Source organism: Euphorbia lathyris, chromosome 5, assembly GCF_963576675.1.
Source record: "Euphorbia lathyris chromosome 5, ddEupLath1.1, whole genome shotgun sequence".
Taxonomy (NCBI): Eukaryota; Viridiplantae; Streptophyta; class Magnoliopsida; order Malpighiales; family Euphorbiaceae; genus Euphorbia; species Euphorbia lathyris.
The window spans coordinates 44,043,354-44,069,143 of NC_088914.1; the positions used below are offsets into that span (position 1 = coordinate 44,043,354).

General features: G+C 38.7%; 1 protein-coding gene across 2 annotated transcripts; it reads right to left on the bottom strand.

The window, feature by feature from the left end:
* Nucleotides 1–13,109: 13,109 nt before the first annotated feature.
* On the bottom strand, nucleotides 13,110–15,130 carry LOC136230663 (uncharacterized). 2 transcript variants are annotated; one of them, XM_066019809.1, is made up of 3 exons: nucleotides 14,310–15,130; nucleotides 13,709–14,245; nucleotides 13,110–13,433 (listed from the first exon to the last, which is right to left on the bottom strand). In XM_066019809.1, the coding sequence occupies exons 1-3, from the start codon at nucleotides 15,093–15,095 to the stop codon at nucleotides 13,404–13,406; spliced, it is 1,353 nt and encodes a 450-aa protein (XP_065875881.1). In that variant the 5' UTR covers nucleotides 15,096–15,130; the 3' UTR covers nucleotides 13,110–13,403. The 2 variants fall into 2 exon arrangements, with proteins under 2 accessions (XP_065875881.1, XP_065875880.1); XM_066019808.1 differs by having other exon boundaries at nucleotides 13,110–13,618.
* Between the last annotated feature and the right edge of the window lie 10,660 nt (nucleotides 15,131–25,790).

The window sequence follows — 25,790 nt, forward strand, 5'->3', positions numbered from 1 at the left end:
TGAACTCTACTAGACGCTACTACTTAGGGGCAAGTGTACCCCGTCGTATCAAGTAATAATCCGGTTAAGACCGGGTATCGAATCCGCGGGATTTATAACCACAAGTATTAAACTACTCGGTTCTATTCGTTATCTAAGCGGTGAATACTTTAGGTTGGTTTGGGTGACAATTACAAACTACTCCTAAACTATGGTGAGACAGACTTATATAACCAAAACTCTACGGGTTGTGATAAGATATAAATATAATAAACAAAGACTGCGAACATATATGATTGATGGTTTACTCTTGCAAAGACGACTATGTGTAGTTTGACCGACTCGTGAAGTACTTAGACTACGTGGTTCCTAGTCAAGGCGTGTCTAATGTTGGGGATCAGAAACTAGGGCCCGTAAGTTCCGCGGCTTGTCAATTCCTACGGTTTCCGGTGTGTCACTTTCGGTAGGGCAGCACCTATATGGTTCCCTAAAGATGACCCATAAAAGGGCGTCGGTAATCGCGCTCCCCTACACAATAATCAATTACAAATATCAAAACAAGTAGTAAACATCGACACGTATAGAGAAACGGAAATTGCAAATCATATATTATAAATATGGAATGAAAAACGTGGAATACAACCAAGCCTAGTACATAGGAAGAGTGCAAGCTAATTAGCAAGTAGAAAGGGAAGAATCGGCCCTTGGAACTAGCTAACCGGACTCAAGGCCGTCTCTTAGGTCTTGGAGGTGGAACTTCTCGAGCTTGATGGAAGAGGATGAAACGGAACTTCGATGGAGTGACAGAATAAATGAACAAGCTTCAAAGTTGTAGAGTTTGGTTACATAAAATCTGAATGAGGAAATGAGTGCTAATCACTCTTATTTATACACATCAAGTTTGGGGCTAAAATCGTAAATACATAAGTTACAAGTAAGAATTCACATTGTTTGTGCAGGTTTCACATGGCACGCCCTGTGTGTCTGCCATTTTGCCCATTTCGTTGATAATATCTTCACGCGTAGACCGATTTCAGGACTGTTGACTCAACCACACCCCGCGTAGACCGGAGTACGCTCCGTGTGGTTGAGCTCTTGGAACTTTTATCACTGGTTCACACTAGGGACGCCCCACGTATGTCTAGGGACGCACCGCGTGGATGCGGTGCGTACAGATAGTGGGGCTAATACCTTTGATATCACGAATGGTCCATCCAAATGCCCCTTTGTGTTTTTGTAACACCGCGATCAAGGCCTCCTCCATTTCATCTGTCAAAAGGGACGATATAACAACGGGTAAGAAATTAGGAGGTTGTAAGAAAACATATTTCAAATTAAGAGGCAAGGGTTTAAGTTCCAAAGTCGGGGGTTCTTCTAGAGACGTCTTTGGCTTTGCTTTACTATCCCGGTCCAAACCCTCAAACCGGTTCCTTACCCACAAACATTGTTCTATCTCCGAGGAGTATTCGAAGGGTTTAATCAATGGCTCCTCATCCACATGCTCGACATCATTTAGACCCGAAGAGGTTTCTATAGAAGACCTATCACACAATTCTCCAACAAACATATCAATATCATCCATAGAATTTAAAAATTTGCAATCTTCCATGGCATTAGAGGGAAATCTCATGCAATCATAAACATTGAATTCTACCTCCTCATCTTGCAACCGTAGTATGAGTTTACCTTCATGGACGTCTATGAGCGTTCGTCCGGTTGCGAGAAATGGTCTACCTAAGAGGATAGGTACCGAATCGTCCTCCGCCATGTCGAGCACTGCAAAGTTGGCGGGGAAGATGAATTTATCCACCTTCACAAGGACATCCTCCACTACTCCTTTTGGTCGGGCGATTGATCTATCGGCCAATTGGAGCGTCATGTTGGTAGGCTTTGGTTCTCCCAACCTAAGCTTCCTAAAATTAGACAAAGGCATTAGATTAATGCTAGCACCTAAATCACATAAAGCTCTACTAAATTCAACATCCCCAATGGTGCATGGGATGGAAAAGTTGCCTAAGTCTTTGAGCTTAGGCGGGAGTTTATTCGTCATTATCGCGGAACATTCTTCCATTAGCGCTACCGTTTCGTTATGCTCAAACTTCCTCTTTTTGGCAAGTATTTCTTTAAGAAACTTTGCGTAGGTGGGGATTTGTTCTAATGCCTCCGTTAGCGGGATGTTAATGTGAACTTGCTTAAAGATTTCCAAAAACTTACCGTATTGGTGATCCTTTTTTCCTTTTTTAGCCTTTGAGGAAATGGGAGCTTTGGTACACAAGTCCCGATTGGATAACTAGCACTTTTGTTATTATCCGAGGAAATTGAAATTTTTGGGTCTGAACCAGGGTTACTTACCGCTTCCGGTTCGTTACTTACCTTTGGAGCCGGTTGTGCCACCCTTGGAACTGGTGGTTCCAAACCCTTACCACTGCGGAGTGTTATTGCTTGTTCGGATTCCAACCTTTTGGGTGCGGGTTTTGTCCGGTGCTCGTCGGGGGCGACCCTTGCCATCCCTCTTGTCATTGGTGATTCAATTGGGCCATTTGCTGCCCCCAAATCCATGCAAAAAGCTACGGTATCAGCAAGGAGGGAAGATATTTCCTTGATGAGATTAATTACCGTAGAGTCTTGCACATCGCTAAGGGGTAGAAATGGTTGTCCCTTGTGGGGGTCGGGCAATGGACCCAAATCCTGCTCCATGTACCTGCTTCTATTATTATTATTGCAGTGGTAGTATGTAATTGAGGTAGGGTAGGAGTGAGGGTCGTACTTTGGTTGCCTTCCTACATAACTTACATTTTCGGAATCACCGGCGAAGGGGCTGTCGGCATGACAATTGTACCCGTTGTGATTTCCACCGCAATGAGTGCACATCAGGACATGTGCACCTTTATGGAGGCTCAATTGCGCTATCAAATCGTCTAGTTTCTTGTTCAACTTGACCATGGAACTTGTTGGAGCCTCATCTTCCATTGCGAACGCTTGGTGATGTGGTGGCCCACCAAGCCGATCTTCTTGCCATTGGACGCTTTTTCTTGCGAGCTCGTATGCTTCGGTTGCCGATTTCCTAAACAGATCCCCACCTGCTGCGGAATCCACGATTGCACGATTAGTAGCTGTTAAACCGTAATAAAAAGTACTTACTAGGTCGTTCTTGGGGATTTCATGGTGTGGGCAACTTTAGAGCAACTTTCGAAATCTAGCCCAAGCTAAGTGGATGGCCTCGCATTCGAGTTATCGGAAGGAGGTGATGTCGTTACGTAACTCACTATTTTGGAGGGTGGAAAGTAGTAAGAGAGAAACTGCTTTTCGAGCTCGTCCCATGACGTGATAGTTCCGGCTTCCAAAGAGTGCAACCATTCCAACGCTTGGCCTGTCAAAGAGAAAGGAAAAAGTTTTAGACATACGACCTCAATTGGGACACCATTTTGCCGAGAAGTGTCGGCACACATAAGAAATTTATCAAGATGTTCGTTAGGATTCTTATGAAGTTCTCCTCCGAATTGAGCGAGTTGTTGGATCAATTGGATCATGCTAGTATTGATTTCATATGTCTCGGATGGAATGGCGGGGATGGCAATTCCGTTGTGATTTTGTGGCCTATGTGGAGCTAGAATTTCCATCATCGTCCCTGTATCATTCCTCATTCATTCCGGGTGTTAACTATGGTTGCATCATTGTTGGCCATCTCCTTTTCGATTACTACAAAATTATTACTTCCGAGATCGGGTGAGCATAAACTATTAAAAGAACATAAAGAAAAATATAAACAAGAAAGAGTGTTGTTAGTGTATAAACAATATATAAACAATTTACACAAAAAGAATCCTTAGACTAACAATAACGTTTTGTCCAATATTGCGAGAAAATATAAATCCTCGGCAACGGCGCCAAAAACTTGATGCACGGCGCCTAGTAGGTGAATTGATATGTGGATATATGGGTGAAATATAAGTAAGTGTAAGGTGTTACGTGTGCAATTGAACTCTACTAGACGCTACTACTTAGGGGCAAGTGTACCCCATCATATCAAGTAATAATCCGGTTAAGACCGGGTATCGAATCCGCGGGATTTATAACCACAAGTATTAAACAACTCGGTTCTATTCGTTATCTAAGTGGTGAATACTTTAGGTTGGTTTTGGTGACAATTACAAACTACTCCTAAACTATGGTGAGACAAACTTATATAACCGAAACTCTATGGGTTGCGATAAGATATAAATATAATAAACAAAGACTCCGAACATATATGATTGATGGTTTACTCTTGCAAAGACGACTATGTGTAGTTCGACCGACCAGTGAAGTACTTAGACTACGTGGTTCCTAGTCAAGGTGTGTCTAATGCTGGGGATCAGAAACTAGGGCCTGTAAGTTCCGTGGCTTGTCAATTCCTACGGTTTCCGGTGTGTCACTTCCGGTAGGGCAACACCTATATGGTTCCCTAAAGATGACCTGTAAAAAGGCACCGATAATCGCACTCCCCTACACAATAATCAATTACAAATATCAAAACAAGTAGTAAACATCGACACGTATAGAGAAACAGAAATTGCAAATCATATATTATAAATATGGAATGAAAACGTGGCATACAACCAAGCCTAGTACATAGGAATAGTGCAAGCTAATTAGCAAGTAGAAAGGGAAGAATCGGCCCTTGGAACTAGCTAACCGGACTCAAGGCCATCTCTTAAGTCTTAGAGGTGGAACTTCTCGAGCTTCGTGGAAGAGTATGAAACGGAACTTCGACGGAGTGACGGAATAAATGAAAAAGCTCTCAAAGTGGTAGATTTTGGTTACATAAAATCTGAATGAGGAAATGAGTGCTAATCACTCTTATTTATACACATCAAGTTCGGAGGTAAAATCGTAAATACACAAGTTACAAGTAAGAATTCACATTGTTTGTGCAGGTTTCACATGGCACGCCCCGCGTGGAAGGAAGGATGCCCCGCGTGTCTGCCATTTTGCCCATTCCGTTGATAATTTCTTCACGCGTGGACTGATTTCAGAACTGTTGACTCAACAACACCCCGTATAGACTGGAGTACCCCCCGCGTGGTTGAGCTCCTGGAACTTTTGTCGCTGGTTCACACTTTGCACGCCCTGCGTATGTCTGGGGACGCCCGCGTGGATGAGCTCCTGGAACTTTAGTTCTTGATTCACACCTTGTACGCCCCGCGTACCATGTTCTATGCCCCGCGTGATCGGTGTTGACCATGTGGGAATGCGTAGTTGACTGTCGTGAATCAGGGGGCATTGTCCTACGCCCCGCGTGTAGCCTTCCACGCCCCGCGTGTCTGTTGAATTATCACTTATTTATTTTCTAACTTGTACCTGCAAAATACGACCCTCGAGAATCGAATTAGCTTGACGTTTTATTTTTCTGAAATTAATCAAAAATAAAGGAAATTAACTAAAAACATAAAATTTGTTTTTATTTTGTTCTTTATTTAAAAACATACTATTTTTGTAATTAAACTTACTTATTTAGCTCAAAATTAAACCGTAAATCACGCTAAAAGATAGGGACAAAACGTCCCTATCACTGATCGGCGATGTAACCATTGATCAATTACCACCTTTTCAGTTCCTAGTTACAGAATTAATGATGCACTTATTCACACGCATTTAATCAAATTAAATGCCTTGAATACAGTTTGTTGGTTATTTCCTTGATACTTTTAACATTAATTGTGCATTTACTTAGATGCATCAATAATATTTAAATGTCTTAAATTCAATCCATCAGTTAGTTTTTGACATTTTTAATCCCCGAGAACATGGAATTTTCTGCATTTCTTAGTGTAGATTATTCCAATTTTCCAATATATCAAGTAACGTCAGGTTGTCAAAATGGGTCGTTATTTTTATTCCAATATTAGCTCGTAACATCAAACCGTCAACAGGGTTGTTACAAAGAACATCTCAAACAAGGTCAAACAAGTCCAAATTATCAAGTAACGTCAAGCCGTTCGGAACGGGTCGTTAAAATCAACCAGATTTTCTAAATTATTGCATGATGTCAGGCCATCAGAACGGGTCGTTACGGTATACCTCTCGGGCAAGGTTAAACAAGTCCAACCAACAATTCTCAAAACCTCTCATATAAGGTATTATAAAGTCCAACACACTTTTCAGGCGAGGTATTAAGTCCAACCAATGGTTCTGAGAACCTCACAGACGAGGTATTATAAAATCCAACACACCTTTCCAGTGAGGTCGCAAGTCCAACCAACAGTTTTCAAAACCTCTTAGACGAGGTATTATAAAAGTCCAACCTTCATTCATTTCGAGTTAAAGTCAGCCAAGTCCCCAAAATAAGGGGATCGAACCGCCGGAGGCAGAGTGTATTGTGCACCACCTCATTATTCTCAATCGGGAGGTAAAAATATTTTTATTATTAAAAATCGATTGAGAAACGATGAGGGTAGCGTAGAAGAGTGTACTATGGAAAGACAAGTCAACTGCTCAAGTATGATTTTCTTTTCCCTCTCATCGCGCTCCTTTTTATCAAACAATTTTTACACCATGGATTTAGTTGACGCCTTGGCTTCAAAATACGCTTAATGGGGAGGCAACCTGTGAGCACGAACTTTTTCTGACCCTAATGATAATATTATGTTACTTGCTTGTGGTTTACGTAGGCGGAGACAATGTCACGTGTACAAGAACATGAGCCATGATTCGAACCCCATCTTTTAGTTTGTTAATCACTTTTTAGTCAAACTGTGTTGTTTTTAAAAGCTAAAACGTCGGGTGTGCCATATCAGTAACCGATCGACTACTAGCATCGCCGATCGGCTATGATTGACGGTTTTCAGTAGTTTTTTATTTGAATTTTGGCAGTTTTCTACCAAATCCTACATAAAACCGGCAGAAAACTGCGAAAAATGGGAGGACAACCAGTTTTTAGACAAAAAAACATTTGAAAAGAAGAGTTTCGCACCGAAAAATATTTTCACACTACAGACACTTCCAAAAGAGAGAAAAGGGCGAGGAAAAACTATTTTGATCTCACAAATCTTCCAAAAGACACAGAATTATTAGTGCAGAATCGAACTCGGTAGAGTTCATTCTCAATTTTGCATACTTTCTAAAAGTCTATGGAAGTTCCAAAAAAACAATATTTTGGGGGGCAAAAAGCATCATTAGGCCCCTGATCTTTCATTTTTTTGGTTCATTAAGCCCTTGATTTTTTATTTGGATACATTAAGCCCCTGATCATTTTTTTTTATCTCATTAAGCCCTTGATGATCAAATTAGTAAGTTATGGACATTTAATTCTGGTAAAAATGCGTTATTAACTTTATCTGTATTTGAAATTATTAAAAAAAATATATTTTACAGTTTGAATTGAGGTTTTTATAGTTTTTTTACAGCCACATTACACATCAAAACTGCTTTCAAACAGTAAAAACTACAAATTTCGAATGCAAGTGCAATGAATAACAGTCTATTAATCGAATTTTATGTTCAAAATTACTTTTTTTGGTCATCAAGGACTTAATGAGACAAAAAAAATAAATGATCAGGGGCTTAATCCAAATAAAAGATCAAGAGCTTAATGAACCAAAAAATGAAAGATCATGGGCCTAATGATGCTTTTTGCTATTTTAAGGTTAAAATCACCCTAGTCTGACTTCAAATTGATTCTGAAAGGTATTTAGAATCACCTTTCTCACATTCCGGATGCATTCTGTTCTTTTCTGTTTAGGTTCAGGTTGTTGTTGAAGTTCTCGGAGTCTATGTGTTCGTTAGTCTACCAAAGTGAAAACTGGGAAAGCACTCTAAAGGTAACTTCTAAAGAGTTTTAAAAGCCTTTTCCTTTAAATTGTAACTTTTTCAGTTTATTTCATACTTGTTTTGGGTTTCTGCCATTGTTGGAAATTCGCGATCTGCGATATGTAACTGATCGGCTACACCTGTTGCTGATCGGCTACCCATTGGCCTATATGCAATGGAAATAGATAAACATAATTCTGTCTTGGCTTGTGTAGTGTAGGAACATGCTATTTTTGGTAAATTTATAATTATTATACATTTATGTCTCAATGCAAGTTTAAATGGAATAAAATCAATCTCAGGTTAAGGGGGGTATTTTGGTCCTTTAAGACATTAAACCGGTTAGCACTCTAAACTAGGTTGTGGATATAATTACATGTTGAATGTTAGATCTCATAGGCTTTGGTGAGTCCTACTTGATCGAGTCTGTCATCGTAGTTAAATCCAAAAGAAGGGTCCCAATGTCTTGCAGCTATTAGTTTTGCAGGTTTAATATATTTATTTCATAGGACTAGAATTGATGTAATAGGGCTATTTGCGCCATTCGATTATGATGTAACTTAATTTACTTTTTCTATATTTATTTATCGCTTTCCATTACGAATCGATAATTAAAACTAGAAATTGCTTAGATTATAAATGGTATTTTAATAAGAGACAAGTCTACGTGTTTATTAATCAGACTCTTTAACTGTTTAAGTCACAAACCTAACTCTGCAGAGATGGCATGTTGTGGGCTCATGTGCCATCTAATTTTATATGTTCCCGGACATCAAACTCGGGTGGTGACTTTGAAATATCAAATTATTCTGAAAACATGATAAGTGGGCTAATTAATAAATAAGAATGCATACACCGGAAGGGACGTGCTAAGTGACGTCCTTAAAAACGTTAAGTGATGGTGTCATGTTAGAACGGAACCCCTTTTACCGAAAATCAATCCCGAAAAAAGAGTAGTCGGGTTCCGCAGCCACTCACATGTGGTTTCCATCCTTTCCTACTGGAAGCTTGGCCTCTAGAGTATGGATGATGGTGGCTATTTCTCTTCTGAGTCACTAAGTGACTCTGAATTTATATGATGTCCTTTCTGAGGGATTTATTCTCTAATAGGAAGAAAAGACCGAGCTAGCGGTCTCTTCTCGCAACTAAGGGATAAGTGTACCCCGTCGTATCAAGTAATAAATCTGGTTAAGTCCAGGTATCAAATCTACGGGATTTATACCTACAGGTATTAAACTACTCGGTTCTATTCGTTATCTAGGCGGTGAATACTTTAGCTTTGGGTTTGGGTGACAACTATAACTACTCCTAAATTATGGGTAAAACAGACTTGTATAGTTCAAACTCTAATGAAGTGATATGGGAAATGATAAGTTACAACATACAATAAATACTATTTCAGAACATATACGCGTAATTGTTTACTGACCAACCTAGTGAAGTGCTTAGATCGTAGCTCCCCCTTAAGGTGATTCTAATTCTTAGGATCAAAAACTAGGGCTCGTAAGTTCCATGGCTTGTCAATTCCTATGGTTTCCGTTTTGTCGATTCTGGTAAGGCAACACCTATATGTATCCTAATGGATTTCGGAGTTCGTAATCAACCTACACAATAATCAATTATCCATATCAAAGCAAGTAATAAATAATAACACGTATAAAGAAACTGCAATTGCAATATATATTATAATTGTGGAACGCATAAATGCGGAATACAACCAAGCCTAGTACATAGGAAGAGTGCAAGCTAAATAACATGTAGGAAGGGAAGAAGAATCAGCCCTTAGAACTAGCTAACCGGACTCAAAGTCGTCTCTTAGGACTTGGAGGTGGAACTCTCGAGCTTGGGGAATGCGGATGGAAAGGAACTTCGACGGAGTAATGGAAGGATTACACAAGCTCTCAAGGTGATAGAGTTTTATTACACAAAATCTAAATATCTAAATGAGTGCCAAACACTCATATTTATACAAAAAACTCAGGTCTGGGGTATAACTGTAATTACAATTGTCTTTGATCTCTTTCACATGAGAAAGGAGAAATCAAAAAAACTAGGTGACACATCGTGTCAGGGGTGTGACACGCTGTGTCACCTGGTCATGAAGTTTCTGATCTATTTTTACTACTTGACACGTCATGTCGCTTGGTCAACAGGTTGTGTTGACTTTCTGACTAAAGTGCAATTGATTGACAGCTTAATCTGAAAAGGAGAGTTGACACGGCATTGATTGACATGCCGTGTTGACTGGGTGACACGGCGTGTCACATGCTGCAGGGTCACTTTTCCTTGTTTCGCACGGCGTTTGGACTGCTTTTCGATAATTCCTTGCTTTTAGAAAGATAATGACTGGAGTTATTTTGTGAGGCTCAAGTTTGAGCACCAAAACTTTTTCGTGCTTGCATCATGATTTATTAGTCATCTAGCAATTGGGAAGATAGTGACTGAAATTGCTCAAAAGAGCTTGGAAATGCTTGAAACTCTTTTCTTTTTATTTTTATCTTTTTATTTTTTGAAGAGCGGCACAAAAACTATTTCAGTAGCGGTTTTGCACTTTTTGCTTGAAGTTTGGCTTTTGAGTGGTTAATGCAATTGTTTTGATTTTTCGGGTGCTCAAACAAGGAAAAAAGATGGGTTATATGTTGACGAGTTAAGAAAGAAGATCAGTTAATAGGTCCAAATGGGTTTTCTAAGGATTTATAGAAAACAAGAAAACAATAGAAAAGAATTAGTCTAAATGAGATCATTTTATCATCTATCATTCTTATACCGAAATAGACGTACTTAATCCGGTATTTAGTATTCTATGACTTACGTAAAGTAAAGACACTCTAAAAATTGTGAAGAAAATAGAGTTCTCGTGCGAACTCTTTTTGGCTCAAACTTATACCTTACCGTAAATTTGGGTATTTTGTGCGTTTAAGTCCCTTAAAATTATCGAGGATCCTTTTTTATTGCCTTTTCAAGATTGATTAACAAAATTACTCATGAATTTGGAACTATGGAATTCGTTTTTCATTAGGTGCATATTTTATCTATTTATAAATTTTCTAACTTTGGAATCACAACTAAACATTTTTCAAACAAATCGATCCTTCGCATCGAGTTATTTAATTTTGAGGATAAATAATTGAACTAAAGATTTGGAGGGGGCGATAGGTTCGTTGTATTATATATATATATATATATATATATATATATATATATTTATTTTTCTCTTTTTTCTCTCTTTATTTTATTTTATTTTAGAAAATATAGAAAAATATACCAACAAATTTGAACATAACATAGACATAAAGTACGGAATAAAAGTAAAATACGACATAAACTACGGAATAAACATAACATCTCCTACGAGAAACATGAACTACGAAATAAACACAACATCTCCTACAAAATAAAAACAGGAAACGAAAATCATAAAAGATAACAAAAATGACATTATCTGAATGTGGAAAATGTGACATAGTGGAAGAAAGCAAGAAGTTAGAATGTCTATAACGGGAAGAAATCATTATGGAAAGAAGGACAACTCAACACACAGTCAAGCATAACTCTAGCAAATTCTCTCTAGACTTTAGCAATTTAAATTTCACTGTTAGAACTTAGTTTCAATTTTCAAAGTTCAATTTCATTCAAGCTTCCAGTACAATTTTATTTTGTTTGTTCTTCAATCATTTCTGTAAGGTTGATATCATTTTGATAATCGAATCCTTGGAATTTTACGCTATCTTTACTCCTCACAGTCATTTGATATTTAGAAGTTAGTAGGCGCAATTTTATTCTATGGTTCGGAAATACTATAATTTTCTGGTACGCACGTATTTTTCATAAAAGAGTCAAACAAAAATTATTATAATTAGTTATTATCTATTCAAAGAGAAAGGATGATAACATAACTAGTTAATTAAATTATTTTGAGAGATGGGATATTTTCTAATTTTTGGAATTAGAAGTTATTTTTTACTCAAAAACTCTCACTCTCTTCCCTCACATGTGCCGCCTCCCCCGGCGCCAAAAAAATAGGGCATATTTTGTTTTAATTAATTAGATTAATACTAATTGGTTAAAACAATCAATAAGAAATTAAAATAATTTTAATTTCCAAACATAGGTATAAATAGAAAATAATACGTTTTATTTTCTAAGGATTAACAATTAATGAAAAAACCTAAATCATTAATTTATCATTGAGTTTTCTGTAGCTTTTCTCCGGTGGAAAAAACTTAAAGGACCCTAGCCACCATCTTTAAGAACGAAGAACACGAGTGGTTCGATTCAAGTGAAAATTGAAGGTGCTAGCACATCCACATTCCTATCGGGAGACTTTCGGTGTGTGATAGTAGAGTGAGTTCGTATGATAGCTCATAATCTCATATCAGATTGTCGTTCCTTATTGTTCTCAATTCGAAGGAGAAATATAAATAAGTTTTTTCTATTCTTTATTACATGCTTGGATCCTTGGGATTGTTTATAAGTTGCTTTAAAAAAGTTTCCATCATATTTAGGTGAAAACAACTGATGGCAAATCTAGTCCTCCGGAAGCTCACATATTTACCTCAATAGGAAGAAGACGTTCGTAGAGCTTGATAAGATTGGCTCCATGGATCGAAGGTTAGAAAAAGTGACAAGACAAATAAGGAATACGATTCCTTCACCTATAAATAAGAGTTCCCTTTATTCCCAATAAATACACTAAGGGCCTGTTTGTTTTAGCTATTGTTTGTTATTGGCTGTTACGATTTGCTATTTAGTGTTGGAAATTTTTTTTCAACCTGCTTTTATAAAAAGCTACTTTTAGAGGTCACTAAACAAACAACTCAAACTCTTTCTTGTAAAGTGAAAAGGCAAACATAGGCGTGGAAATGAGCAACTAAATACCCTTTAAGTTTTTTTTTTTTTAATTTCATCGGTAATCACTGATGGATATTTGGAAATCAATCCAGACCAAATTTGGGTCGTAATACTTGGTCGGTACACACATTTATGAGCAAAATTCTCTGACTCCAGAGTTGGCCTTAATAAAGCAGAAGGATCTTTACCGATTGATATAATTTAACTGCCAATCCATCAAAGATGCTGACGAACGACGACTTTTTGCACATCAGTGTCGTATTTTTCCCGGTGATCTGTATTTTTTCTTGTAGTGGTGTTAATATGAAATTAATCAAAGTTGGGCCGATCTAATCTATCAAGGAAATACTTAAGACAGATCACAGTACAGTGGATAATAACATGAGGTAGAACATAATTTTAAATAATTATTAGTTTGTAAATTTAGTAAAATATCAAGGCTGATTTGTATTCTGTAGTATGAAAGAAGTTCCAATTTTTATTGAGTGCAGCGAAGAATAGGAGGGACGTTTGTGTGATGTTAGCATTGGCTGCCAAGTTGAAATTGAGAAACAAGAGAAAATGTTGGTAATTACATGATGTTATAAGAATACCTGTGAGAAAAGAAATGTAGAGAGAGATTATGGCACTAATGTATCAAAAAACTGATCTGCATTTGAGGAGTGTGTTGTTTTGACTAATTTATATAAGCTTAGTGAAACCATTTGATAAAGATCCTTGATTGCAAGGCTATAAGCTGATTGGTTTATCTTGCATTCGATCAACAGTGTCATGTCCTTGGAGTCTTAGCAATATTCCTTGATTTGGGTGTATTCCTGCAATTACTAAAATGAAACAATGAAGATGAAGAGATGATAAGTTAAGAAGTTACATGTATGGGTGTTAATTAAGGATGAATTCGAATCAATTCATCTTCCCCACATTCTCTAATTGCAACTTCCATCACTTTTCGAGCAGAAGCAGGTAAAACATCACAACACTGTCGCCTTGGAGCTTGAAGCTGGATCATATATATATATATATAAAAAATTATTATTATTTGAGGGAGGGTAGGTAGGAAGAGATGAAAAGCTGAGAAATAGGTACCTACCTGGTTATGAGTCAAGTCAAGCTTATGTGAGTGAACAATAATCTCTTCTAGTCTTGTGGGTGAAGCAATGTCGTGGGAGCAATTAACATAATTTTGGTTGTAATGAGCGGTGATTCCATGTCCATCCGGAGTTAAGGAAATACGATCGAGAAAGAAAGCAGTGGGGTTTTGGCAAGGGTGGGGGCGATTTTCTCTTACATTGAAAACGTAAGTGCTGGCAAGAACACTTCCCTTTCTCCATTGCTTGAATGTATTTTGAACAGGGAGAATATCAGGGAGAAGTAAGTGTTTCCCATAAACCTCAACAGCATAACCCCATGATATCGAAATGGTCCAAGAATACCATTGATCATAACACACTGTTCTTTGTAGAATTCGTTGGGAATCAGCAGCCACTGCTTTAAAAAGATGTTGCAGTGAATTTAATCTCGTCTTATTTGGGAAGATGGGATCTATGTAATCTAAGTGATGAAGTGATACTAATGGTGATAATGGATGTGAAGTCAGCAAACCAAACACATTTCCTTGAAAATCTACCTGCATCGCATCACACTAGTAAATATATATATATATTTTGGAGATGTTAAAAATGATACGATACCTGATGGAAACCAGGCTCACGAGTCAAGCCAACGCCAAGCTCAGCCAAGCAGGAAGAAATCCTAGAATCGCTTCCATAGAGATGAGGATATCTTTGAATACATGAATCAAATATTTTAGCCAATACTTTTGCAAGTGGATAACTTATAGCAAATCCTGCTCCACCATATGCCATTTCAAACCCAAATATTCTGTTCTGTTCATACACCTCCGAATTTGACCCTATGTAATACCACATTCTATCATCATACTTTGATAGTGTTTTCACCAAATTGTCTGGGATAAATAGGGTATCATCATCTCCGAACACGTACCATCGAACATTTGAATGATTCAGCGCCACTGTTTCAACAACAACCCGCGCCACTCGGATTGCTGACCTGAGACCGTTCCGATAAGTATATCGAAACCTGGAAGTGTCTTCGGAAATGCATACAGGAGGAAGAGAAGAAGTAGTTTCATTATAGTAATCCTCATTTGTTGGCATACTCTCTAAAAAAACACATCCTTGCATTTGCTCCGGCTTCCACCATAGTTTTACGTACTCTCTCTTTTTCGTCCATGCCTTCTCGTTTGAAGCAATGCCGAAAACTATGTGGCCGAGATTCGTTGGGGCCCGCACATTGTTATCTGTTGAAAAACTTATCTGGGATGTCAACTTGGAAGAACCTACAAGGGAGATTGATACAAGAAGATAGATGATACCGAGCGACAATGAAACCAGAATGAAATTTAAGGTGCGAGAGAGGTTGTGGTATTTTGGAGGGGACGAATCAAGAGGACGCATTTGCAAGAAGAGGAGATAGAGAACTGGGTTTAAAAAGAAACAAACAAACAAACAAAACAAATTTTAGAATATGAGTCTCTATACAAAAAAAACAGAGTAAAATTAGAAAAGGACATGGTCAAAGTCAAGTTTGAAGGTGGATATATCTACTACCATTAACAAGCGCAATCAAAGGAGGAAGCTATGGCACCTATTTTGACGCTGCAAGGAAAGGCAAGATGGAAATTGTTTTTTGTTTTTCAAATCAAACCCATCCATTTGCTGCTTGCTTCTTAACTTGTACTCTAACTTAATTTTATAATCACCAATTAACTCTTTTTTTTAACATAAAGTTTATTATTTTGTTCGTCAAAAATAAATATACAATTATCATCTAATTCTAACTTGTTGAAAGTTTACCACAGATTACAAATCAGTAATGCGTTAATGTACTACAATATCTGATATGCTTAGGATATTAGTTGTATTGTAACTTGTAACCATTAATTTGATAAATGATATTTATGAAGATGCACTTATAACTTGTAAACATTCTTTTGATAAATGATATTTGTGAAAATTCCATGATTTCAGTTTCACACGAATTATAAAAACTAACGATAAAGTATAAAAATACCTCCGATGTTGACATTTAAAAATAAATTTATCTCTAAAATTGAATTGACTTGAATCTGTGTTTGTAATATAAAACTCCTAATATAATTGTCTGTCCTCCGTGAGGGTTTATGTCTCTCCTCCGTGAGAGCTTCCTAGGTTTTCATTTAGTGTTCCGTCGCCTCCACTCTTTCAACCGCACTGCTTCCACTCTTTCACCGTTCCGCTTCCACCATTCGGTTCTTACTACCCCTGTTTCAGCCGCTTCTCAACTCAAAGTCAAAAGTCTCGAGCACCTGATGGAGGCCGATCTTGCTCATTTACGCACTTCGAACGAGGAAGATGAGGAACTGGATTTAAGGCTTGTTCTAATAACTCCGAATGCAGGGGAGAGGTGCCTTTTTGGGCCACTAATTGTTGGAAATTAGGCTAAAGTATAGCAGCGGAAATATAAAATTTTTAACCTATTTCCATTTAACCACAAGATCCGTTAACCGTTATTTCATATAAAGAAGGATAAGAAGAAATACCTTTTAGAAGTTCTATCTACCGTTGCAAACGAAGTGCCCACAACTTCAGAAGAGATAGAAACTGTCTACCAATCTGCCCCTATCCGAAATAGACCTTCCAGACCTCCGAACGACAATCCCTTCGGTGGAAACGTGGAAGAATATGTCTAGAAGCTCGTGTCCAAAAATCGCGACGATCTGACGGTTCAATCTCCGGGAATCCGCAAAATCGTGAACTGACCTGATGTAGGAGTAGTAAAACGAATTTCTCCATTTTGTTTGTTTTTCTTCTTTGAGTTCCCAAACACGAAATAAAACACGGGAAGATTAATTTGGAATCAACCGTTGAATAGCAACCAAAGTAGATTGCCTCTAACTAATCAACACAAGATCAAGGATAAAAGAAATAGATGAAAATCAATTGATCAAACGAAGCCGTAGAGAAATCTCGTCCTTGAACTAGGGGTGTCGAATTTTCTCTCTCTTGGACTAGGTGAATTTCAAAAATCACAAGTAGGGTATGGCTTGCTTTTTTTTTCGAAAATCTCAAGGGAAGGGGTATTTATAATCTCTTGTATCCAATCCCTAGTTAGATAGAATTAGGTTACTGAATAGGAATTCCATTCGGAATAGAATTCCTAATTATTATCTCACGATATATCTAATATATTAAGGATAATAATAATAACCTTATTGGATAATAATAGGAGTATATTAATCTAATTAAAACTCCTAACTTAATTATCTCTTAATTAATTTAATTCATATTCCTAATCTAATTAGGATTAACAAAATCAAATTAATTATTCACGTATATCACTACATGAATTTCGACCCCCTTATGTCCATGGGCCTTATTGGACTCAATTGGGCTTCTATCAATTAATTAACATCTATCTCTTTTTTAGGTTCCAAGTCTTATGTGTGATCCATTAGGTTCTTATTGCTTCTAGCCGTATGCAACGTTATTAAATTAATTTTCAAAGAATTATATTTAATCTTTGCATAACGGAATGATGTACAGAGTATGTGATTAGCAAGTCCGTAATCATTCCCCCAGAGCTATAAGAAGACAAGTTGATTCTGTCGTTAACCTTTCCGTATTAGTTACAGTATAATTCGATCCTTTATCAACTACATCCTTGAACCGAATCTTATGACTATGGGTGATGTCAAGTCACATATAGCGAGATGTTCGTTTTACTTGTACATGCCGAGTCAACTCAAAAAGATAGGTTAAGTGAAATCTGTATTTCTTACTCTTAAGCTATCACCTTGCAAGGATTTAGAGTCGAGTCTTCCACAAGCGATCCATGGATGTATCTCCCATTTATCGGGAGTGATAAATGCTCAATCCAATATATAACGACTCCGCAATTACTTCCTGTGATACCCAACGTCTACTGTTCACACCCCAGAGTCATCTCTATTAAGGATCGTGTTACACCAGAGTCAAAGCATCACATTCCGTAATCCAGAATACCAATTAATATTCCTTTGAGTCTGAGGATTAGTTATACCTATTAATACCAATGAGATGAACAAGTGACAAGGATGAATCTACCCATCCTATTATCTCAAATCGGATCCCCAATCCTAATGAACAACGTTTCATCGGATCTATGTAACTTTCCAGATATCTGTATATATGAAGCTTGTGAAATCAGCTTTCTGTTAGACAGAAGATATTGTTACATACAAGTCTCAACAGCGATATGTCAATCCCAAACATATCACTTGACTTGTGGTGGTTTTAAGTTTATCAGTTTACTATAAAGTTTTGTCTCACTTCATGCTTGTATGAACACTTTATAATCACTTTAAATAAACTTACGGATTTCCTTTTATTAGACTTTATTTAGTGCTTAAAAGGGATTGCCTTTATATAGTTATAAAACATATATCTCATTAAACAAATGATATAAAGAACAATTCATTTACATTAAGTTTGTATCCTAGAACAATTGTCTATAGGACACTAAACCCCAACACTAGTTACAGACAAAGTCATCAATTTTCTAGCAATGAAGATTAAGTTGGCTAACTTGTGGTGTCCATGTCGAGGAGTGTCGATACAGGAGATTGAACCGAATCTGTATTCCTCTGAGTTTTATCACCTAATTGATCGAGATAGAGTTTTAGCAGGTGGTCCTTGGTGTTGAAACACCTTTCCACATAATTTTGATTTGACAAAATTGTTTAAGTATAATTAAAAACATATTCTAAACACACTAAGTTTAAATGCTTTGATTTATTCTACTAATGTGTTTGTTCAATGTTGAGTTAAAACTGTTTATAAGACACAAAGTTTAAAAGGCCCAAAGCCCAATACGGAAGTCAAAGCCCAAGTCAAATAGTTGAAGGCAACTCGGCCCGCGTATGTCAAAACGCTGTCGTTATGTACAAAACGTAGCTCAGCGGAAGAAGGATCTAGAAGACCTTCGTGGAACAACTTCGGGACGAAGCTGCTGAGTTGATTCGACAAAGAGTACAAGACAGCAGCTGGCTAAGAACAACTTCCAGACAAAGTGTTTCCACTTTGGGTAAAGCTCAGACGACACAGAATGCTGTCTAGTTGACCTTACCATAAATGAAGAGACATTCTGCCGAGCTGACCAAAAGCTGACCGAGGATAGAAGATACTCAAATCTGATTGGCCGAGAGCTCTGAGCAAGACAGGATGACAACGATAGGAAGCCGTTTCCCTCCAACGGTTATTTCGAAATTCGAAATGACCGATGCCTCAGACGTCTCTATAAATAGAGCCCTTCAGTTGCTTCATTCGACACAGAACTTGATCAAGCCATTACGCTGACCAAATATCTACGCAAAGTTCTGCAAGAAAAAGCAAAGCAATCTTACACTAAATTTCATATCTTTTGTGTAAAAGTCTAGAGTGATTATTCAATCATCTAAGGTGTCTTAGCAATCATTGTTTAGGACAAACACTTATCATTTCTAGAGATTAGAAAGAAGAGGCTGAGTACTCGGTTATAGTACTCAGCGAGAGATTAGGATTGAGTAGAGGTATAGAGGAAGGTACTCTTGTTATACTCAGTTGCTAAGATTGTAAAAGGTTTGATGCTCTACCGTTAAAGAGCTTAGTAGAGAATTCGAAATCTCGGAACGTGTTCCGGGGACAGGACGTAGGCTTGGAGGCCGAACCTGGATAAATCTGCTAAGTAACATATTTCTAACCTTAAACTCCTTTATATATTTATTGCTTGCTTAAACAAAAACTGACCAAGTAAAGAGGTCAAGCTGAGTTGTGCGCATTGAATATCTGAGCTCAGGAATAGACTCTAAGTGCTATCTCCTGACTCAAGTAAAGAAACTGACCTAGTCACTAGTTGACTAAGCCAGTATCTTGCTATTCACTCAGCGCCGCTGTTAAAACCTTTTTCTCACGAAAAAGAAGTCTGCCCTAACTTAAAATTTTTAAATAGTTCCTAACCCCCCCCTTGGAACTATACTTGTAACATTATAAGGGACCAACAAGTGGTATCAGAGCATAAAATCTCACTGTAAAAGGTTTAACAACCTTGAGCTGATCCCCACTATGGACGAAAACAGCACTTGGTTTCTCCCAGGAAACCAAACAACTCAGATCTTACCTGAGGGGCTGTCCATTACTCGGCCTCCCCTATTCTTCAGGTCTAACTATACCTTCTGGAAGAATAGGATGAAAAATTTCATTCAGGCTACAAATATGAGTGCCTGGCTATCCATAGTCCAAGGTCCATTTGTACCTCTCGAAGTTGTGGCTGGCCTAACAGTTGTTAAAGTTGAGGCCAAATGGACAGAGGATGATCTCAAGAAGCTACAAAATCATGCTTCGGCTATAAATATGCTTCACTATGCGCTCGATGCTGCAGAATATAATAAAATCTCAGGTTGTGAGTCGGCGCAAGAGATCTGGAAGAAGCTGGAGGTCACCTACGAAGGAACCAATAAAGTAAAGGAGTCCAAGGTGAACCAGCAGATGAGACTGTACGAGCTGTTCGAAATGAACAATGATGAGGGAATATCTGACATGAATGCAAGGTTTACAAACATCATAAATGAGCTCAAGAGACTTGGGAAGATCTTCACTGAGGAAGAACAAGTCAAAAAGATACTCAGGAGTCTTCCTAAAGACTGGCAAGCAAAGAAGACCGCTGTTGAGGAAGCTCAGGACTTAACCACCTACAAATATGACGAACTCATCGGCTCGCTGCTGACCCATGAGATATCAATGAAAAACTTCGAGGTGAAGGAAAAGTCTGAAGACAAGAAGCAGAAGTCTCTTGTCATGAAAACTGACTCCACTGATGGGAGCTCAACAGATGATGAAGAGATGGCTATGTTCACAAGGAAGATGAAAAGGCTGTTCAGGAAGAATGACAAATATTCTAAGAAGCCTTACAGAAAGTTTGATAAGTATAAAGCTGAGTCCAGTGACAGCAAATACAAGAAGGACAACTCAAAGCCCATTACATGCTTTGAATGTCATCAAACGGGCCATATCAAGTCAAGCTGCCCCACGCTGAGGAAAGATAAGAAGAACGACAAAAAGGCAATGGTGGCAACATGGAGCGACAATGATGAGTCTTCATCAACAGAAGCTGAGGCCACCGAGTCAGCAAAAATATGCTTCATGGCTGACGAACTTGCTGAGCCGTGCGTCTCTGAGCATGCTGACCCCTCCATTGCATCTGATGATGAGGAGCAATAAAATGAGGTAATATCACTTTCCCAGCTCAGAAACGAAATGGGTAATGCCCTGAGTGACCTCTATACACTTGTCAAAAAGTGTAATAAGAAAATTAGAGCACTCAGTAGGCGCTGTGACGAGGTTGAAGAGGTCAAGCTAAGTGACCTCAGATTCCTTCTTCAGGACAACTCAACTTTGCATGATAACATGTAGATCATACATAAGTCTGTCTCTGAAGTCCAATCAGATTCAAAGAAACTGAGAAAGGACGTCACAAATATCCAGAACCAACTAAAGGTTCAAAACAAAAGAAATATTCCTCTGAATGCTCAGTACCGAAGTACTGGTCAGCAGAGATGGAATCCCCAGCGGAATGTCCAGTGTGACTTCTGTGGGAAGAAAGGACACACCACAAAGGTGTGCTGGCACGCTCAGCACTGGGGTGCTGACCAGTCAGTGAAAAATCCTAAACGGAAGGTCAGCTGTGACGTCTGTGGAAAGAATGGCCATACTGTCCAAGTATGCCGCCATAAAATAAAATATGATGCTTTACCTGTTGAACCTAACAAGCAAGGACCCAAAAAGAATTGGGTACGTAAAAGTAACTAGTTACAATGCTCGAGGCACATAACTAGTGATGAAACTCAGTTCATCACGTTTGAGCGTAAACGAGGAGGAAGCGTAAGTTTTGGAGACAACAAAAAGGGTAAGATAGTAGGGTCAGGAACCATCGGAGGTAATCCTACTATTGAGTCAGTCTCCCTAGTCAGCGGACTCAAATATAACTTACTCAGCGTAGCTCAGCTATGTGACAATGGGAGAAAAGTTATATTTGATGCTACTGGATGTAAAATATACGAGGGAAAAACAAATGAGTTAATTTTAACTGCCCCTCGGATTGATAATGTCTTTATGCTAGACTTAGAGAAAAAGTTTTCAAAAACTGTATGCTTAGTTTCAAAGGAAGAAAATTCCTGGCTATGGCACAGGAGACTTGGTTATGTAAGCATGGACCTCCTAGCCAAATTAGCAAGAAAGCAATTGGTTGAGGGATTGCCTGAACTTAGATTTGAAAAAGATCAATTATGCCACGCTTGCCAAGCTGGAAAACAAACCAAACAATCTTTTCATAGTAAAAATGTTGTCTCAACTAAGCGTCCGTTAGAGTTACTACACTTGGATCTCTTCGGTCCAGTCCAGCCGCTGAGTCTGGGTGGAAGAAGATTTTCCTTGGTCATTGTAGATGACTTCTCTCAGTACACTTGGGTCATCTTGCTGAGTAGCAAGGATGAGACCTTTGAGACATTTTCAAATTTGGTTAGAAAACTTGAAAATGACAGAGACCTAAAATTGGCTCACATCTGAAGTGATAATGGTGGAGAATTCAAAAACCAACAGTTTGTTGAATTCTGTGAAGCCAGCGGCATTGACCATAATTTTTCTGCTCCTAGAACACCTCAACAAAATGGGGTTGTTGAAAGGAAGAACAGAACCTTGGTTGAAATAGCCAAGACAATGCTGAGTGAGCATATGCTTCCAAAGTATTTTTGGGGAGAGGCTGTTAACACAGCGTGCTATATTCTTAATAGGGCTCTTGTTAGACCTATACTAAAGAAAACCCCCTACGAACTTTGGAAATGACGAAAGCCCAACATTGGATACTTTCATGCCTTTGGCTGTAAATGTTTTATTTTAAATACTAAAGATAGCCTAGCTAAATTTGACTCAAAAGCTGATGAAGCTATCTTTTTAGGATACTCAACAAACAACAAAGCATACAGAGTTTTCAATAAACGAAATCAAGTTTTAGAAGAGTCAGTACATGTTGAGTTCGACGAAACTAACCCTGCAGGAAGATATCTGCCGCTGACCGAGGATGATCCACACTCAGCACCCGCTGATCAAGATACAGCCGCTGAGTCATTCCCTCAAGGGCTGACCAAAGGTAAAAGTGAACCAAATATTGTTTTCACTGATCAATCTTCACCTGCAGAGATTGTTGAAACACAGACAGCACAAGACATCAATCTACCCAAGGAGATAAGGATTCCAAAAGGGCACTCAGAGAGTGCAATCCTTGATGCCGCTGAGAATACCCTGATGACAAGAAACCAACTCAGGAGGTACCTCAGCAATGTAGCCTTCGTCTCAGTTCAGGAACCTAAGAACTTCGATGATGCTGAGGAAGATGAATTCTGGATGAGCGCAATGCAAGAGGAACTTGACCAATTCAGAAGAAATGATGTATGGGAGCTAGTGCCACATCCAAGGAGTCAGAAGACCATTGGAACAAGATGGGTCTTCCGCAACAAGCTGGATGAGCAAGGAAATGTAGTCAGGAACAAAGCAAGGCTTGTAGCTCAGGGCTACATTCAGCAAGAAGGTATTGACTACAGTGAGACCTTTGCCCCAGTGGCAAGGCTAGAGGCTATTAGAATTTTATGTGCATATGCATCTTACATGAACTTTAAACTGTTTCAAATGGATGTTAAGAGTGCATTCCTTAATGGAGTTATAAACGAGGAAGTTTATGTTAATCAACCTCTAGGTTTGAGGATCCTAAATTCCTAAACCACGTTTATAAACTCAAAAAGGCTCTGTACGGCCTCAAGCAAGCACCACGTGCTTGGTATGAGAGGCTGACCAGTTTCCTGCTGACTAGAAACTATGTCAGGGGCAAAGCTGATACAACCTTATTCATTAAGAGAAAGGGTAAAGATACCCTGCTGGCTCAAATATATGTTGATGATATTATTTTCGGTGCTACTAATGAGTCAATGTGCAAGGAATTTAGCAAGCAAATGCAGACTGAGTTTGAAATGTCTATGATGGGAGAACTCAACTTCTTCCTTGGACTTCAAATCAAACAAGGAAAGAATGGCATCTTCATCACTCAAGCTAAATATGCCAAGGAGATATTGAAGAAATATGATCTTGAAAATTGCAAGCCAATATCCACTCCTATGGGCACTGACACTGTCCTCTGCGCTGACGAGAATGGTAAGTCGGTAGACAGTAAATTGTATCGAGGTATGATAGGCTCTTTACTTTACTTAACAGCAAGTAGACCGGACATTCAGTTCTCAGTATGCTACTGTGCTAGATATCAATCTAACCCTAAGGAATCTCATTACATAGCCGTAAAAAGAATCCTTAGATATTTGCAAAGCTCAGTGAACGCAGGTTTATGGTATCCCAACACTCATGGCTTTACACTCGTTGGATACACTGACGCTGACTATGGTCGAGACAAGCTAGAACGGAAAAGCACCTCTGGAGGATGTCATTTCTTAGGAAGCTGTCTTGTATCCTGGTTCAGCAAGAAGCAGGCGTCAGTAGCCTTGTCTACCACTGAAGCTGAGTACATTGCTGCTGGTCACTATGTTGCTCAAGTCCTATGGATTAAGCAACAACTTGAAGACTATGGTGTTCAAACAAAGACAATTGAGGTCAAATGCGACAACAAAAGTGCAATTGATCTATCAAAAAACCCAATTCAACACAACAGAATGAAGCATGTCAGCATAAGGCATCACTTCATTAGAGACCATGTACTCAAGGGTGAGATAAAGATGACCTATGTCCCAACGGATGAGCAGCTTGCGGATATCTTCACAAAGCCACTGGCTCGTGAACAGTTCAGCATACTGAGAGAAGCCATTGGTATGTTTAATCCTCTTCAGTAAATTCCTGTTCTAAATGTAAATTTATGCTGAGTGAATTACTACGCTGAATGATTAATGAAAATGCATGCTGAGTGATTGTTATGCTGAGTAGTTAACGCAAAATACATATCTATACTGAGTAAATATGCACACCGAGTAGTAATCTCAAACTGAGAAATCATCCTTTTATATACTACTGACTATCCAGGCACTCAGAATATAAAACGCTTAGTATTCTAAACGCTGAGCGTTAGATCCCTTGCATTAAATGCAAAAGCACGTGAATAGCCACCTAGGATGACGTATGCGCCGAATGTGTCATAAAAGCTAGGATCTTTGTTGGTTGACAATCCCAAGGCAAAACTGACACATGGATTCGATAAGATCCACTCTTCACCGCTATAAATAATGGGTGAATCCCCATTTTTTATTTTCTTTACACTTACCGAATTCTTTAGCAAAGCATTCTCTCTCTAAAAACCCTCAAAGCTTCCCAATCTTGTTCTGAAACTATGACTAAAGTTTCCGTTAACATCTCCGGTGCCGGTCACCCTAAGACCAGCTCCGATGAACCCTCCAGGCAAACTACTTTGCCTGAAACCACCAAGGTCACTACGCCGAGCAAAGGCAAAGCTGGCCAAGCTACCTCCTCTAAGGGAAAGCCGACCAAAGCCAGAACCTATACCAAGGTATTTGAAGACATTAGCGAATGGAAAGTAGACTTCTCACTATGGGTTTCTGAGGCCTTCGTGACATCCGAGCAACCCTTCTACGAATGGATATCGAAGAATGGCTGGACAGAGCTGTTCTCCATTAGAGATCACACCTATCCTGACCTAGTAAGGGAGTTCTACCACAATCTCCGAGTTGCTGATGATAACCAGGACTATCTGGTAACCGTGGTAAAGGAAAAGACCATTTTCATAAACCCTACCTATCTTGTTAACTTGCTGAAGTTAAAGAATGAGGGAACAAAACTAAGGCGATCTGGAGATCATGAAGGTACTGGGTACGATACCACCTTTTGTAAACCCTCTGGGCACTCTGGAGAAGTCTCAAGTACCTCAATGGGTCAGCACCAAAAGATGGCTCACTATCTGCTGACCTACTTCATTTATCCCAATATCAACTGCACCACCTCAGCAACGAATTTTGAGCAATGCTTCATATGGTATATGCTGACATACAAGCCGATCAACATGCCAGTATTCTTGATTGCTGGCTTCCTAAGGAG

Bases quoted from the DNA above. Each gene is read 5' to 3' on its own strand.
- LOC136230663 (XM_066019808.1), bottom strand. From the start codon at position 15,095: ATGCGTCCTCTTGATTCGTCCCCTCCAAAATACCACAACCTCTCTCGC. The intron at 14,246-14,309 runs GTATCGTATCAT...GATGCGATGCAG, and splicing joins GTGAGCCTGGTTTCCATCAG to GTAGATTTTCAAGGAAATGT. The intron at 13,619-13,708 runs GTAGGTACCTAT...TATATGATCCAG, and splicing joins TTGACTTGACTCATAACCAG to CTTCAAGCTCCAAGGCGACA.